Consider the following 17,310-nt stretch of genomic DNA (forward strand, 5'->3'; position numbering starts at 1 on the left):
TTTGCCTTCGTAAGCACAGCAATTTTCTGCTTCTTGCATGGAACAATAGCAACTAGAAGTTTTAAATCCTCCACGGCTTAATTATACTTTTTTTTTTTTTAAAGTTAACTGATAGCAGGCTTCTCACATCACCATAATAAGAAGCATGGATCTTATATTTAAATGTGATGTAATTTGTCAAAGCTAACCTGATGATTTTTTGCCGCTCTGTACCTCTTCCAAGTGTATTGCAAGAAGCATCATGATGATCTTGTCACCAAGCACTGCAGGTTATAGCATGTAGGCTATTTGTTTGGATGCTGGTTTAGTGACTACCCAAAAGACTTAAAAATACATTTTTGTCAGGATTTCTACCAGTCTAACCAGCAACAAAGCAGCTGTAACCAGCATGGACATTAATGCTAGCCTAAGCTGGTCCTTTTCCCCTGTAAATAATAAAGATTAAAATAAATTAGTAAAATTAAAGCAGTATTATTTAGATATTTAACTCTCTGTTCGGCTTACCCCAGTTATTCATTTATATTATTACGCTGTAACATTAATATAGCTGTAATTGTTTTTTTTAAACAGTTGGCATAGTTAGCTATTAGTAAAGTTTGGCATCCTTAGCAATGTCTTGCATAGACAATGTAGTCTACAACAGCTCCCTCAGATGGTGATGCGTTAGAATACAATAGCCTTAGAAGTTTTTCAGCAGTGGGTTCAGCTGGTGGCAAACAGGTGGCAAAAGTCCTTCTTACAAAACCCAAGCTCCCTCTTAAATCAGAGTATCTTTGTGAATTATATCCTCCAAAACTAAAATTCAAATTTCAACATACATGACAAAAAACTAAATTATATTATAAAATTATGCTTGTAAATATATTAATAGGCTATAGTGTTTTTGAACCATACAGTAAATTGTAGTAGGCTGCTACCTCAATATAGCTGACAACAACTACTAAAGTATACTGTAGAATAAATTACTATAATAGCTCAAGGAATTACTATTCCAAAGTACACTAGTACTAAAGTACTTTTAGGCCTATTATATATCTAGCATTTGTTCATGTGGGAGCCTTTGGACAAACGAGTGAACGCAATAAAGGTTGGGGCTATTTGTTAATTGTTTTAAATGTTTTATATTTACACAGTTTTATTAATTAAATGTTTTTTTGTTGTTGTTGTTGTTGTTGTTATTGTTGTATGTTACTGTTGGACGTTTTTTAGTCTGTATGTTTCGTTACTGTTTAGATTTAGCTTACTGTTTTAGTTTTTTACATTTTTACTACATTTTTAGTAATAAAAAAAATATAATACTATTTGTAATGTATCGAATCAGACATTTAATATAAGGAATAAATTACTGTCACAACTAACCCTCATCCCTTATTGGCTAAAAATTATCTCAATCTTTGATTATTGTTTAAATAAATGGCAGTGGATAAAAAAAGCAGTGGATTTAATTTTTCCCCCAAAAAATAACTGTTTTGAGTGTGCAAGCATAGCCAGCGTGGGTATATATATATATATATATATATATATATATATATATATATATATATATATATATATATATATATATATATATATATATATATATATATATATATATATATATATATATATATATATATATATATAAAGTGTAACGTTATGTGTGAAAAAAAGAATGATGATAGTTTTCAGCGGGTTAAATAATCACATTAAGGTTTAAGGTTAGCTAATTTTGTCGGTTTGCCAAACCGCCATAAAACAGAAGAAGAAGAAGAAGAAGAAGAAGAAGAAGAAGAAGAAGAAGAAGAAGAAGAAGAAGAAGAAGAAGAAGCAGCTAATTTTGTTACATTTTAGACATTACATTTTAACAGCTGGGCTGTTAGAAAGAGGACTTTTGTTTTGTTCCTTTTTTTCCCCACTGAAGCACCAACCCGGAAAAAGGAAATAATGTCCGTCGTCGTCCACTAGCTCAAGTCAGTTTGAGGTCGAGTGGAAGGTAAGCAAACAAATATTTTTTCATACTAACACGCTGTGTACCTGTACCTAATAGTTTTGTTTTCGGTAGTTGTTTATACTTTGACAAAGTCGCTTGAGTTCTTTTTAGAAATTAAACTGTTTTTCAGCCGTTTCACACTTTGCTATGAGAGCAGATGAGTCTGAACAGACAGTTAGCAGCTTCTGCTAGCAGACTGACAGTCTTACTACACTACTGACAGTAGATTTACTTTTCATACTTTCTCTTTAGGCTTATAACTGTTCATGTTTGATTATGAAGAATTCCTTAGCCTTAGTTTTTTTACAGTAGCATAAATGCTAAATACACAAACCCACTAAGCGTTGACAAACTTTAATGTGTGTGTGTTTACAGTATTTAGTCCGTACGTTAGCGTTTCCGTCTTTCCGTATTAATTGTTGATGTTATTACTGTTTCTGTTCTGATTTTGTTTGTCAGATTTGTTTTTTATTAGTCACACGATTTATTCGGAGTGAAATTTCCCTTGCTGTCTGCAAACTCTTCTCAGACCTCAGTGTCAGTGACATCATCTGTCTGTGGAAGTTGAGTCATATGTTAAATATGGCGTTTGTTTGAATTTCCAAAAAGAGTAAAGTATATGAACGTCTTTAGTCGGTATGGTAATGCTTGTTTTGGCCACGGCTCAACAAAGGGCCAGTCAGACTTTACAGACGTGGATTTTCTGGGAAGTTAAACGTGGTAACTTAGCTGATGTTATAAATGCTGCCTTTCACTGAAGACCTGCACAAGAAACCCATGTGAAGCTAGTAATGGAAAGAAATAATAATTTTGATATGAATCAGCAGCCTTCTGTTCCCATGTCATAGATCAGGGGTTTTCAAACGGGTCCAGGGGCTGCAAGGGAGTGCTTGGGGGTCCATGTAGAAGTTACAAGAAAAACAGTAACGTTATACATAAATAAAAAATAAGATTACACTAAATAAATAGAAATTATGGTATTAATACATATTTGGGGGTTCATAACATCTAAAAGATTGAAAACTCCCATCAAAGATTAAACACAGGGAAACATTGTATACAGCCATGCCAGATGTGAAGCTCTAATTTCTGAAGTTTAATTTATGGGTCGATTCATTAATGTGAATAAAATACATTAAGAGAATACAACAGTTATGTCAAGATACCGGCCTGGACTCTAGTATTTTGAATCTTGTTTGTAGCTATAAACAACGCTTCTAAAACTGTACATTTTGATGCATTATGTTTTTCCTGTCCAGTTAACCATGGCGATGACAAGTCAGACGTCCTGCTCCTCGATGAGCAACCACACTAAGGAACGAGTCACCATGGCCAAAGTGACGCTGGAGAATTATTATAGCAACCTGATATCACAGCATGAGGAAAGGGAAATGAGGTGAGAACTTTACAAACCAAAAAGCTCTTGCAAAAAGAAAGTACTTTTTATTTAATGTTATTTTCAAGTGTAGACATTATTTTTGAGAGAGAAATATTTAGGACTTAAAGGGTTAGTTCACCCAAAAATGAAATTTCCTTCATTAATGACTCAACCCAATGTCGTTTCACACCCATAAGACCTCTGTTCATCCTCGGAACACAGTTTAAGATATTTTCGATTTAGTCCGAGGACGTTCTGTCCTATGAATGTAAGTGTATGCCCACTTGCTGTCCACGTCCAGAAGGTAATGAAAGCATCATCGAAGTAGTCCATATGTGACATCAGTTGACATCAAAAGACATCACTCTTTTGAAGCGTCGACAATACATTTTGGTCCAAAAATAACAAAAAGTATGACTTTATTCAGTATTGTCTTCTCTTCCGCGTTTGTTTTCAAACCTCAAATAAAGAATCAAATGGTCGCGAATCAGTGTATTGATTCGGGATTCATATCGCCAATCTCACATGATTTCAGCAGTTTGCCAGTTTGCCACGCGATCTGAATCTTGAATCATGACCGTTTGATTCTTTATTTGAGGAACACGGAAGAGAAGACAATGCTGAATAAAGTGGTATTTTTTTGTTATTTTTGGACCAAAATGTATTGTCGACTCTTCAAAAGAGTCTAACTAACCAACTGATGTCACATATGGACTACTTTGATGATGTTTTCATTACCTTCTGGACGTGGACAGCAAGTGGGCATACACCTACATTCAAAGGACAGAAAGGCCTCGGACTAAATCTAAAATATCTTAAACTGTGTTCCGAGGATGAACAGAGGTCTTACGGGTGTGGAACGACATTGGGGTGAGTCATTAATGAAGGAAATAGCATTTTTGGGTGATCTAACCCTTTAAGCAATATTTTCTCTAATGTAGTTTTGTAACTTTATCTATTGAACAGGTTTGGCAGGTCTTTGGACAAATACATGTAATTCCTCACATACTTTAGGTTAGAGTGAATATGGCGAGACAACACTGTCATTTGCACCCATTGTGTTTCTTTAAGAACCTCCCAAATTCCAGGGTTCCATTAATACGTACAGTTCCTGCCGCCTTGAGATGATGTCATACTAGAGGACCACACCTTTCGTCAAACTAATGAAACAACTCTAGCGCTTGGTTAGTGTTTCATCACATGTCTAAAAGCTATTCTCTATCTGTTACAGGCAGCAGAAACTGGAAAAGGTCATGGATCAGGAGGGCCTAGCTGATGAAGAGGTGAGCTTTTCGGAAATACTGCTTTTTTTCTTACTTTTTCAAAAGTCTTGATCTGGTGGTTTTGTTAATTATTTAAACACACAGAGAATGTAATTTAATGTGATCGGTTTGTTTAATGGCTACTTTTTTGATCCTGCAGAAGCGTCTCCGGCGGTCTGAGCACGCTAGGAAAGAGACCGAGTTTCTTCGTCTTAAACGAACACGGCTTGGATTAGAGGACTTTGAGTCGCTCAAAGTGATTGGCCGTGGAGCTTTTGGAGAGGTAGGAGTTTCTTTCTGTAAAAGACTATATAAAGTTTAGGGGGGGGTGTAACATTGATAATAAGAAATGTTTATTGAGCAGCAAATTAGCATATTCGAATGATTTCTAAAGCATCATGTGACACTGAAGACTGGAGTAATGATGCTAAAAATTCTGTTTTACATTTTATGATATGTAAAAGTAGAACACAATTGTTTTAATTTATAATATTATTTCATTTTTTTTACTGTATTTTAATCAGATAAATTCAGCTTTCATGAGTATGAAAGACTACTTTCAGAAATCTTACAAACTTTAGTGTCTTTGATATTTTAGCACATTTAAAATGCTCTTTCTCTCTAGGTTCGGTTAGTTCAGAAGAAGGACACGGGGCACGTTTATGCCATGAAAATCTTGCGCAAGGCTGATATGCTTGAGAAAGAGCAGGTGAGTTTTCACTGATGGAGTCACACATGTACACATGACATTTAAGTTTCTTTGTCTTTTTAACCGGTCTCTGTCTCTGTTTTCTGTTCAAGGTTGGTCATATTCGAGCAGAAAGGGACATCCTTGTAGAGGCAGACAGTCTGTGGGTGGTCAAGATGTTTTACAGCTTTCAGGATAAGATGAACCTCTACCTCATCATGGAGTTTCTGCCTGGAGGTGAGCATGGGTTGATCTCGGTTAATTTCAGAGAAACATTACAATCGAGATGACGGCACTAAATTTGACGTGTGTGTGGTGCGTGTGTGTTCACCCAGGTGATATGATGACTCTACTGATGAAGAAAGACACTTTAACGGAGGAGGCCACACAGTTTTATATTGCTGAGACTGTACTGGCTATTGATTCCATTCACCAGCTGGGCTTCATCCACAGAGACATCAAACCAGACAACCTGCTGCTTGACTCAAGAGTAAGAAAACACACACAGATTATTTCATGAAATTAAATATATAAATATAAATGTATAATCTTTAGCAAAATACTTTCATAGTATAAAAAAAGGCCCGTTACATTTGCCACAATCAATTTCAATAGTCAACCAATGCAATTGCTCTTTATACCTAATACACAAAGTATATTATAACATTGTATGTATTAGAATTGAATTGTAACCTCCCTATAAGCAACTGTAAGTTCAATAACAGCTGCGCAAGGTCAAAAGAGTTATTGTCATTCACAGTGTCATTTTGCTCTTTTAGGGCCATGTAAAGTTGTCTGATTTTGGCTTATGCACTGGTCTGAAGAAAGCTCACCGCACAGAGTTTTACAGAAACCTTAATCATAGCCTTCCCAGCGACTTCAGTAAGCAGACAAACATCTCTTCTGGTATTATTCCTAAAAATTTCATATACCATATTACATTCATGTGTCTTTGCATCATGTTGTTATTAGTAAAATGTATTTAACATAATAATGTTCAAATGTTTGGTGTCAGTTGTCCGTTAGTAAATGTTTTTGTCTTTCACCCTCACCAAGGCTGAATTTGTTTCATTAAAAGTGAAAAATAGCCCATGATTTACTCGCCCTCAAGCCATCCTAGGTGTCTATGACATTCTTCTTTCAGACGGGTAAATTCAGACTTATTAAAAAATGTCCTGGCTCTTCAAATCATTATAATGGCAGTAAATGGTAGCCTAAACCGTGCATCCATGCATTATAAAAGTAATCCACACGGCTCCAGGGGGTTAATAAAGGCCCTCTGAAGCGATGCGAAGAGTTTGTAAAAAAAAGAAAAAGAAAATCCATATTTAATTTTTTTTTTTAATGTCAAATATCTAGCTCTGCCAGACCACCTTCCGTATTAAAACATTTCCTGGCTCTTCAAAGCATTATAATGGCAGTCATATCATGACTAAGTGGTAATCATAAGTGGTTGAAAGTGGACAAGCTCAAAATGTTTAGACCCCTTTTACACCTGTATTGTATTTTATCCACTTGTGAGCCGATCGAACCAGTTGCAAGCAGACCCTGTTTACTAAACTTAAACTTTTGAACAGTAGTGTATGTGAAGTAATAAAGAGATTGCATTGCTGATTCTGTGGCAGTAACATAATTTATTTTTTCTTCAGCGTTCCAGAACATGAACTCAAAGAGAAAAGCAGAAACATGGAAGCGAAACAGGAGACAGTTGGTAAGTGTTTCCTCTTGACCTAATACTGCCCTGCACATAGTGGGGTGGGTACAGATAGATTTGTGTTGCATGAAGAGCCTTTGCAAGAAGTTATTGTGAAATCAGTATGTTCTTAATATGGTAGTTGATGATTGTAAAAGTAGTGTGGGAGGGTTACGATATAGTCTTGTGTAATCCATTATATTCTCTGTCTCACAACTTTTTGGTGTGTGTTAGGTCAATAAGTAGAATAGTATATAAAGAGATTTGTCTGAATTAAAGGTATCTTTTTTCAGGCCTTTTCCACTGTTGGAACCCCTGACTACATCGCCCCAGAAGTCTTTATGCAAAATGGGTATAACAAGCTCTGTGATTGGTGGAGTTTGGGTGTTATTATGTATGAAATGCTGATCGGTGAGTTGATTTTTAGTCTCTAAATAAAGTATGTTTGTTTATTTTGTTTTAGCTAAAGTGTTTTTCTTTGGGTGGTTTCAGGTTACCCTCCATTTTGCTCAGAGACTCCTCAGGAAACGTACAGGAAAGTGATGAACTGGCGGGAAACTTTGACCTTTCCACCTGAAGTCCCAATTTCAGAGAAGGCCAAGGATATGATCCTCAGGTTCAGCTCTCTCACTGCTTATAATTTTATTTCTTCCCCTTTTTATTGGGCTTTATTTTGTTTTTTTGCTGTGATTATTTGCCTTTATTTTATACTCTTAGCTATTGTTGTCACGATACCAAAATTATGATTTCAATACGATACCAGTCTATACTAAGCGACTGGTATCGTATTGAACAAAGGCTAAGGCCTTGTCCACACGAACACCGGTATTTTTATAACCGTGACTTTTTTTACACGGTTCGGCCGTTCATTCCACACGGAAACGCAGTATCAGGTCACTGAAACTGAACATTTTTGAAAACCCCTGCCAGGGTAAGGATTTTCAGAAACGGCGATTGCAGTGTTGTCGTGTTGACAGTAAAACCAGCATTTTTGCCTTGCGATGTCAGAGTGTGTTTGATCACACCGTTATCCGCTGTGTTTGACATCAGATTGTGCACCGTTGACTGCTTTCTTGGCGACCCTATAGTTGACGATTCTGTGCAATGGCGGACGTAGCCCACATATTGCTGATAGTAACTGCTAACAGGGCTGCTTGTATCATGTACACAAATACATGCTATTGTTAGCCTACTGGAACTAGTAATAACTTTTTGTTAGGCTTCTGATTGGCCAACATGCCTTTATGATTAGGGTGATATCGCCGCCTGCTGGTGTGGCATGCTCTTGACAGCGCTTGATAGCGGGTTTTTGCGTTTTGATGTAGACGGAGATTTCTTTAAAACCGCGCATGTGTGGACGGGATTTTTTTTTTAAACGCAGGAGGAACAACTGGTTATAAAAATACCCGTGTCCGTGTGAACTAGGCCTAAAATACCTCGATACTGATACTAAAACGATACCACTGCAGTAAAAGTAACTGAATATGACAGAACTTGCTCTTCATTGTTTTATTTATTTTTTTAAACTAAAGACTGCTGCATGTTACCAGCATGTTCCTGCGCTGCTTTTTGACCATTCCCTCCTTATTGAAATATTAATTACATGTCACCGTGAACATCTTTTGTTGTGCAACAGTCACATTATCAATCATGTTAACAGTTACTAACCTTTGACTATGTTGAACAGTTTGGGATGACTAAAATCTTATTTCATGAGACAAGTCGTTTTTTTGTAAAGAGTAATTATAATTATATAATTACAATATGGAGATATTTAATTTTAATTAGTTTTTTTAAAAGTAAGCAAATGCAAATTACAAACAATATGACAAAAATGTGGTTGTAGCTGCTTTATTTTTCAGCTACAGGAGGTCTATTTAACAGTAGAATGAACTAAATTAAATAAACATTAAAAAAACTGCTTAGTTTTCACTCTTTCAATTTAACTCTGAATACTCACCAATATGTGCATTTTTACATATTTTTGATCATTCAAACCAGTAATCCGCAAAAGAAAACTGAATCGTAATCGCATGTGGTCTGAAAGGCATGTGCGTGTTATTTTCTCATGCATACATGTATCTGTTGCTTTCTTTGTCATGCGGTGCGCAAATATATTTACTGCTCAGCTTCCAGTGTTTAGTGAATGGTTGAAGCAGAGATCTGCACACATGTCCTGACTCCTGCTGTCACACACCAATGGAAATTAAGAAATACCACTCTTATTTGAGTGCTGTCTTTCTTAAAGTACCGTTACTAATAAAATAAAATTTTGTTTTTAATAGCACTGTATTGCAATACTTTTCTAGTACCGATATATCGTGCAACTTGGGATGACAATTTACACAAATTCCTGTGATCGATCGTCTTTTAAATTAAAGATCAATGAATTGATTAATCGTTAGCCTTAAAGGGATAGTTCACCCAAAAAATGAAAATTAATTTACTCACCATCAAGTTGTTCCAAACCTGTATGAGTTTTTGTTCTGCTGAACACAAAAGAAGATATTCTGACGAATGTTTGTAATCGAGGGAATAGAGCAACCATTGACCACCATAGTAGCAGCCTAGGAATCTAGACGCACCCTAGCAGCAGCAAATTTAATCTGCCCGCAAGTGTCGTCTAGGAACTCTCAATACCCTTCTGAGCTGTATTCCTCAGAATCTGGATGGGCCAATCACATCGTGTATAGAGTCGGTGGGCGGGGCCCATAATGACGACGGCCGAGTTGCGTTTGCGTGCTTCTAGTAAACACAGAAACTGGCGAACGGCGGCGGTCTTTCGAATCAGCTTTGACCGCGATTCTGGAAGACTTGGAGTTAAGTTTTTCTCTGAGAAAAGAACAAAGAGCGGCACTGAAGTCATTCTTAAAAAGGAAAGATGTGTTCGGAGTTTAGCCGACCGGATACTGTGAATGTTTAATCTATCAACAAGCTCCCCTTCACCTTCGTTGCTCTGGTTGGTGTAGCGCTATCCTATCGCGTGCAGAGGGAGTTTGAAAGACAACCGTTGATCCCACCCCTCGGATTGAGTCCTGTCTATGGTGAGTTTCCAGACCAAACATCTTGATGTGGGTCTGGCTTGTCAGGCTACCATAGTAGGGAAAAATCTACTGCTTTCCTGAAGCAACGCGGTGAAGCTAAACATTTTTTTTTTACTGTTTTATTACAATATTGCTTTCTTTGTAATGTTATGTAATATCTCCCAATCATAGTCACTATTAGTTGTACATTGCTGTTTGAGCTGTATGCGCTGAAGCTGAAGATGATCACCGGCACGCTTTACTACCACTCTAATTCTTAACCAAATGCACATATGAGATAGATCAGATATAGATAGGTATACACAAAATAAGCAAAATATTACAACTTGCTTTGCACAAAACAAAAGGCTGAAAATGCACACGCAAACTTGGTCATAATGAAGGTGTAACTCGTCCAGCTGTAAAATGGTCCCAAGCAGAACTTCAGCAGGGCAAAGCTTAATTTTTCCTTCTGTGTTTTGCGGTTGAGCATGACCCTGCTTAATTGATAATCGATATGTTTTTATAATCAAGCTCATCAGTTAATCATTAACATCCCTACGTGCAACACTGGGATTTTGTCTCTTCTCTCATCATCCTAGTGCATTTTGCTTTCATTAACCATGATGCTAACCTACATTTTGAGACATGGTTAATTTTTAGCAATCTTTTTTTATTTCTTCAGTGTTCACCTGATGTTCTATTATTTTCCACTAGGTTCTGTTGTGAAAGTGAGCTCAGGATTGGAGCCACTGGAGTGGAGGAGATCAAGACTAACCCTTTCTTTGAGGGGGTGGACTATGACCATATCAGGTATACTTGGATCTCATGTAGACAAACATACAGATTAAAGATTAGATAGTTCGTTACTTTTGGTTCACTTCACACAGTGTGCACTTAATCTGCCATTTTGGTGGTAAATACTAAAGTATTTTATTAAAAAATATATATATATATAAAAAAATGGTAAGAGAGTTGTATGGGTGTATGCAATTCTGAACACAGCTTTTCTTGTCTAGGGAGAGACCAGCGGCTATTCCAATTGAGATCAAAAGCATTGATGACACCTCCAACTTTGATGAGTTCCCTGATTCAGACATCCTCCAGCCTTCAGGTGTGTTTTTAATCACTTTATTTAGACATTCTTTTATGGGTTATGTATTTCAGAACTGTATAATAACATTACTCCCTTACTTCCTCTCTCTGTCTCTCTAAAGCCCCACCTGTGTCCAACCACACTGAGGCAGATCTGAAGAGTAAAGACTGGGTGTTCATCAACTACACCTACAAGCGATTTGAGGGGCTGACTGCACGAGGAGGCATCCCGTCGTACATGAAAACTGGGAAAAGATAGACTTCAATGGGATATGATTACATGCTGCGCTCTTGCAGGGGTTGTTTTTCCATAAGGAGAAGTTCTCCATAGCTGCTCCTCACATCTGAAGGATCTTGCCTCATCTGTTTCCTGTTTGACTCAGTCGACAGTGACTCATTAATGGATGCGGACTCCACCCGCACTCAGTCCGTCATACCTAAGGGCTTATTTTCCTCGAACACCCAAAATGTACTCATTGATTTGAGGTAATCTTTCAGATTTTTGTACGTTTTGAAATTAGATATTTTTAGTACACCGACACTGGTAAACAAAAAAGGGCTTTCATAGAAGCTAGTTAGATCTCCTGCAACCATAATTGATTTTAACTGCATTAGCACCAGTGGATCGTTAACTTACCATTTCGAAGAACAAGCTTTTGTGGTAAAATCCCTATCTCAGCCTTTTTCGTGTCCACATCTTAAAGACTGAAAACGTCCCTAGTATTAATTAAGATGGATTTTTTTGAAAATCCATTCTTTTTAAAGACATTACTTTTCTCTGTTTCATGGAAATTCCTTCTCTTGTTATGCCCACTATCCATGATCTCAGAGACAATGGCAAAACACAGGGCCCAGTCAGTTGGATCTGAATGTGATTCAATACGAACCCCCAAAGCTGCAGATGTTGCCTTGCGCTTGGATCCTTCTTACACCAGCAGAAACAAAACGAATGCATCTGCCAATCAATCCAAATTGTTCATCAACCGCATATCAGGAAACTTCACCAGCTCATGTCAACAACCAAGCAAATTCTACGGACCAGCATTTTTTAAAAAAAATATAATGGGTAGTGTCAGCCACTGACTGATTCAGAAGTTGCTTGGTGCTAATGCTGTTGTTTTTCTTAATAAAGGGGCTCATTGCTGAAGTTCGGGGAACAAAGCGACATTTCTTGCATCTTGAGGAGAATAGCAACACACTTCAGGGATTTGAATTTGATCGAGTCTTCCATTTTGTGGGGATGAAATGTTCAATGCTAATTTTTTATACTACCAAAGAGATGCCACTTTTAATCCGCTTTATGGGCTTGAATCTCAATGTTGTTTGGTAATGGATGCTTTGGCTTTCGTACAGCATTAATTAGCAAACTTAAACATTGTCTTAAGCAGCTAGCAACTTGTAGCGAAATATTAATTCCTTATGGTTCTGTTCGATCTGCATTACTGAAGCTGCTTGTATCAGCATGTTGCTAGTGCAAGAATGGTTTTTAGAAATGTGTAAAATTCACAGACACTGAATGGCCCGTATGTCGTCTTTCTGTGACCAAATTGAATGTATCTTGAATATTAAAAGAGGCTTCCAGAAGATGCATTCATTTAGAATCAGCTGCTCAAGAATACTTGAGTGAATGATTTGGTGACTAGATTTTATGCTGCACACAGCATGGCAAAGGTTGTGAATGTGGAACGGCTTGATAGATGTAAAGCTCAGCAGCCAGTGACCACAATATACTGCTTGAGTAATATCTCAAATAACATTACTGTATCCCAGAATGCTAAAAATTATATGGAAAGAAGCATGAAATCATGTTTGAATGGTGCGGTTTTTTTATCCTTAGAGAAATGTGACTGTCTTTGGTCTGGATGTGTGTATTATTATTATTTTTATTTTTTATTTTATTTTTAATATATAGCCCTGATAGTTATGGCTGAAGATTTTTAATGCTGTCTGCCTGAGGGTCGTTCTGTTGCATGTTTTCACGTTTGCTGGACAAGTCAAAGAGCTATGAATGAGTTTGTGTTTCGTGCTGCTTCATTTGTTCCCCTTATTCTAGTATCAAGAATATGTATGGGTGATTTCATGGCTATTGCTTATGAATGATGGCTTGGTGGAATTATACACTGTCTCCAGGAAGCAGATCACAGGCTGGACTGCTTTGTATCTCTTGTTGCTGTATCTCACATGCTGAAAATGACCATGAAGATCATGATCATAAAGAGTGTCTGTTTTAAATTCTCACTTGTTTTTCTGTAGGTTTCTTGCTTGCATCCTTGTCCTAGAGTGAGGACGATCTCTTTGAATCAGGAAAAAATACTTTTTTTCTTGAAGACGAACAATGCACCTTTTGCTAGTTGTAATTTCATGTATATTTAAAGTATATACACACACTTGTCAACAAGTTGTTATACACACTGAATGACTGTTCTGTTGTTTGCCTGCAAGAGAGTTTGTAATTCTTTCAGCAACTTTTTTCACACCTAACCAGATGTAGACTAGTCTTAATTTTCAAGTCTATATTTACTTGCTTAGAGCTAAATAAATAATTACACCAATGTGTATAAAGGAGTTTATTCAACCTGGCGCTAGTTTTCACAAACTATCCGTGCAGGAGATTCTGGATCTATTGCTGTTCATCCAGATCACAATTGTGTAACAAATCAAATGCAAAGCTGATCAAGGAGCGGCATACCTGCTTCTGAATGGTTTGTGAACATGGCTCCTGATTTCACTGATGTCACATTCTGCTGTGGGAGGTGGGCGTTTGTCCTCTCCCTGCCTTAAATTTGAGTTGTAGAGTGTTTGTGGATTTTTCCTACGCTCACAGAGCACCTTTCACTGGTTTATTTGTCTGATAGAGAGTTTGTTTTTGAGGTGTGGGCACACTTTAACCTGTAAAACGTCCTGAATAAAACACCAGTTCATTTACTTGTGTGTGTGTGTGTGTGAGACTCTTCTGTTCCTTCTTTCTACCCCATTAGTGGTACACGGTGAGGCCAATCTTTTTTTTCTCTGTTGGGAATTTTTTTAACTCCTAACCCTCGGTATTAAACTTCAGCATGTCCTACATGTTTGGGATGCAGACCTGAGTAATAATTTTGCTTACTTTCCTAAGCTATTAAAATTCCCACAAAGTGAAATTGAAAGACAGACCCAGGCCATATCTATCTTTTGACTTGAGCCATTAAAAGGGTGATGAATTGAGAAATCAGCTTTCCCTTGAGCTTTTGATATATAAAAGGTCATGATAATATAAGAATATCCTGCAAGTTTCAGAGCTAAAAACGTCCTTGTTAGTCAAAGAAATCTTGTACTGACACCAGGCCCGGCAAACGATCGATCTCAGAACAACTCATGATTCTGTAGCCCCGCCCACTGACTCGTACCTAACATGACACAGGCCTAAATAGAGCTAAACCAGATCAAACTTCTAAGCAATAAACATACTGCATAAGCTTCATTTGGATTCCAATATTATGAACTTTAATTTGAATGAAGATCCAGCTCATGTGGAGAAGACATTGCATGTTTGTTCCTTCATTTCTGATCATGGATTTGTTTGTAAACAAGAGACTGGAATTGCAGACAGGATGAGGATGAGATTACACAAATGAAGGAAGCAACACTAATGTGAGTAAAACATTTTTATATGTGATGGTATTGCATTGTTACAGATCGTTTAATATAGATCTATTGATTATGTGTCTTGGGGCTATGTGTTTTCCAGACTGGCTACCAAAACATATCACCGGCACTATCTTAAATAGCGAAATAACATTCCTTTCTTGATGTGTGTTGTTCACTCTCTTGACTTGATATTTGCCAATACAATTGCAGAAGTTTTGATCGTGCTGTCTGCAACGTACTTGAACTCGCATATGTGTGTTTGTGTGTGTGTGATGCACAATTTGTGCTTATCTACCGATCGGGCAGGCCAAGTAATAAAAAAATAACATTCCAATCAATTGCAGGTTGTTAAGCGATAAATAATTGTGTTCGTTTGATAAAGACGTTGTGCAAGCCCTGTGTTACAAATTATTCTGGTTGCCGTTTCCCCACACGCTTCAAAACAATCCCTAAGGTGTACTCGCAGGGGAGCCAAAGCTCATTACATATTCAAACCTTTCCAATCCTAGCCGTGGGTGCTTATTTTTCTTCAGTGTGGCACACCCATCAAAACTGAATGTTGCAGGATAGAGCCTCAAAACCAGGGTTGAAAATAGCTTATTACTTATTCATTATGATGTTTTTGAATGTAAAAACCACACAAACGTTAGGTCATAAGTTGACCTCAGACAGCAGTATAATTTAAAAAAAAAAAAGCCAGTTCTTTTTAAACTGTGTAAAAAATGTCAACTGGGGACATAGTTCTTGATTCTTGAAAACATGAGTAATTTTCATGGTTAATTCTATTGAATTATTTTGGTAATTGGGGGCCTCAGAGTCAACCACTGCTGTAATGTATGTGTTGCTCTTAAAGTTTGGCTGCTTTAAGTACAAGTTCAGGAACTTGGCTTCATTTATTGGGATCCAAATTAAGGACCTGTGACCACTTGACCCATGGTTGATGAAGTGATCTGTTTATCCCTTTGAACACAAATGTGGATGTGAATCCTTTGTAAACAGTTCATTAACAGCTCTGCTCTATAAATAGTACACCATAGTTTGAACATGTTTTTCAATCCCATGCGTTTTTGACATGAGCAAATTGATTCTTGACACATCTATTAATCAGTGACTATGATTGAAATTTTTTTATCATTAATTTTACTTTTTAATTATTTAAATGTTGTCCTTGGAAAGTTGAGCTGTTCTGGGTCTTATCCAGTATAAACCCCACAAGAGCAGAAAGATGACCGCCGACATTACAGCAGATATGGACATGCTTATCAACACCATGTTTCGGGCAGTGCTGCTGGGATACATGTGTCCTGTGCTAGTGATGTTAGAAAACAGGCTCACAGGGCCTTCCCAACGACTCAGACCTTTAGTAAAGTCTAACTTCAGTTCATTGGGAGATAACACCTTTACCCCTTTATACATTCTCTTCACTCTTCGTTTGCCCGTGTCCAGTACGTCACAGCGGTATGTCCCAGAATCCTCTTCTCTGAGAGGGTCTAGCACCACCTTGTCCAGACTGAGGGCTTCATAGCGGGTGAATAACGAATCATCAGAGGTGATGACTCCTTGGGCGAAGCGCCAAGACACCACAAAGGCAAAGCGGCCCATGGCTTCCATCACTTCCTCTAAGCAATCAAGCACCAGACGCTGACCAGCAGTTGTTGTTTGGGTCTTCAGTCCACACTGCCAGGTGTCTAGGCAGCGGATGGTCCTCATCTTGCAGGACGTTTTGGAAATGTTTTCGGTTCCCCTAATAGGGCAGAGCTCTTGAGTTCGGAGGCCAAGCCCGCAGGTGGCACTGCAGGGAAAGCTGCGTCTGATGACCCAGGTGTTGATATTCTCCAGTTCTTCCAGCTCGGCTTTGGTTAAAGTGCTACACCAGCTGGGGCAGGGCAGGAGAGTGCAGTACAACAACACCAGCCAAAGTGCTGAGCGTGCCATTGTAACTTAAGACACAGAAGAGGAGCAGCGACCCGCCAAGCTGTCAGAAGATGTTCAGAATGAGAATCTATAAGACCATGTTCATTAATAAATTAAATGTTTATTAATTAATTATTCTAATTATATATATATGGGATAGTTCAACCCAAAATTAAAATTTTGTCATTATTTACTACAAGCAGATCTCGGTAGTCAATGGACTAATAGTCAAATAGACTGCATATATCTGCTTTGTTACAAAAATTCTTCCAAATATCTTCCCTAAATAAATTCGTACTGGTTTGGAACAACTTGAGGGTAAGTAAATGATTAAACAATTTTTATTTTTGGGTGAACTATCCCTTTAATAATAGGCTAATTATTTTTATACACTTATCATACTTTATTTAACTAAAACATGTATTTATTTATTTAAAAAAAAACACACATTTGCAAACCTTAGTTAAATTATTAAATTGTCCTAATTAATTAATTAGTTTAATTATTTAATAAGTTCTTCTTTTTTAGCACACCTAAATTTTAAGTCTAAACTCCATTTTCAGCGAGGAATCGCCTTTATCAAAATATTTATGTTCCAAACTAGCATTTTGCACGTATGTTGATATGGTGAAATGTGTTTAATATTTGTAGTCATCATTTAAAA

At 37.3% G+C, this 17,310-nt stretch overlaps 2 protein-coding genes across 3 annotated transcripts; one reads left to right on the forward strand and one right to left on the reverse strand.

The window, feature by feature from the left end:
* The first annotated feature begins 1,818 nt into the window (after positions 1-1,818).
* Positions 1,819-14,033, forward strand: stk38a (serine/threonine kinase 38a). 2 transcript variants are annotated; one of them, XM_067413727.1, is made up of 14 exons: positions 1,819-1,972; positions 3,229-3,365; positions 4,579-4,630; positions 4,770-4,892; positions 5,235-5,318; positions 5,411-5,534; positions 5,633-5,787; positions 6,077-6,203; positions 6,947-7,008; positions 7,284-7,401; positions 7,483-7,606; positions 10,731-10,826; positions 11,033-11,127; positions 11,231-14,033. In XM_067413727.1, exons 2-14 carry the CDS (start codon positions 3,235-3,237, stop codon positions 11,365-11,367), a joined length of 1,428 nt encoding a protein of 475 aa, XP_067269828.1. In that variant the 5' UTR covers positions 1,819-1,972; positions 3,229-3,234; the 3' UTR covers positions 11,368-14,033. The 2 variants fall into 2 exon arrangements, with proteins under 2 accessions (XP_067269828.1, XP_067269829.1); XM_067413728.1 differs by having other exon boundaries at positions 6,077-6,179.
* Positions 14,034-15,887: 1,854 nt separating this feature from the next.
* On the reverse strand, positions 15,888-16,673 carry tmem81 (transmembrane protein 81). The gene has a single exon (XM_067414678.1). It carries the CDS (start codon positions 16,665-16,667, stop codon positions 15,888-15,890), a length of 780 nt encoding a protein of 259 aa, XP_067270779.1. The 5' UTR covers positions 16,668-16,673.
* Positions 16,674-17,310: the final 637 nt, after the last annotated feature.

This window comes from Pseudorasbora parva, chromosome 13 (assembly GCF_024679245.1).
Source record: "Pseudorasbora parva isolate DD20220531a chromosome 13, ASM2467924v1, whole genome shotgun sequence".
In the NCBI taxonomy this organism is placed as follows: domain Eukaryota; kingdom Metazoa; phylum Chordata; class Actinopteri; order Cypriniformes; family Gobionidae; genus Pseudorasbora; species Pseudorasbora parva.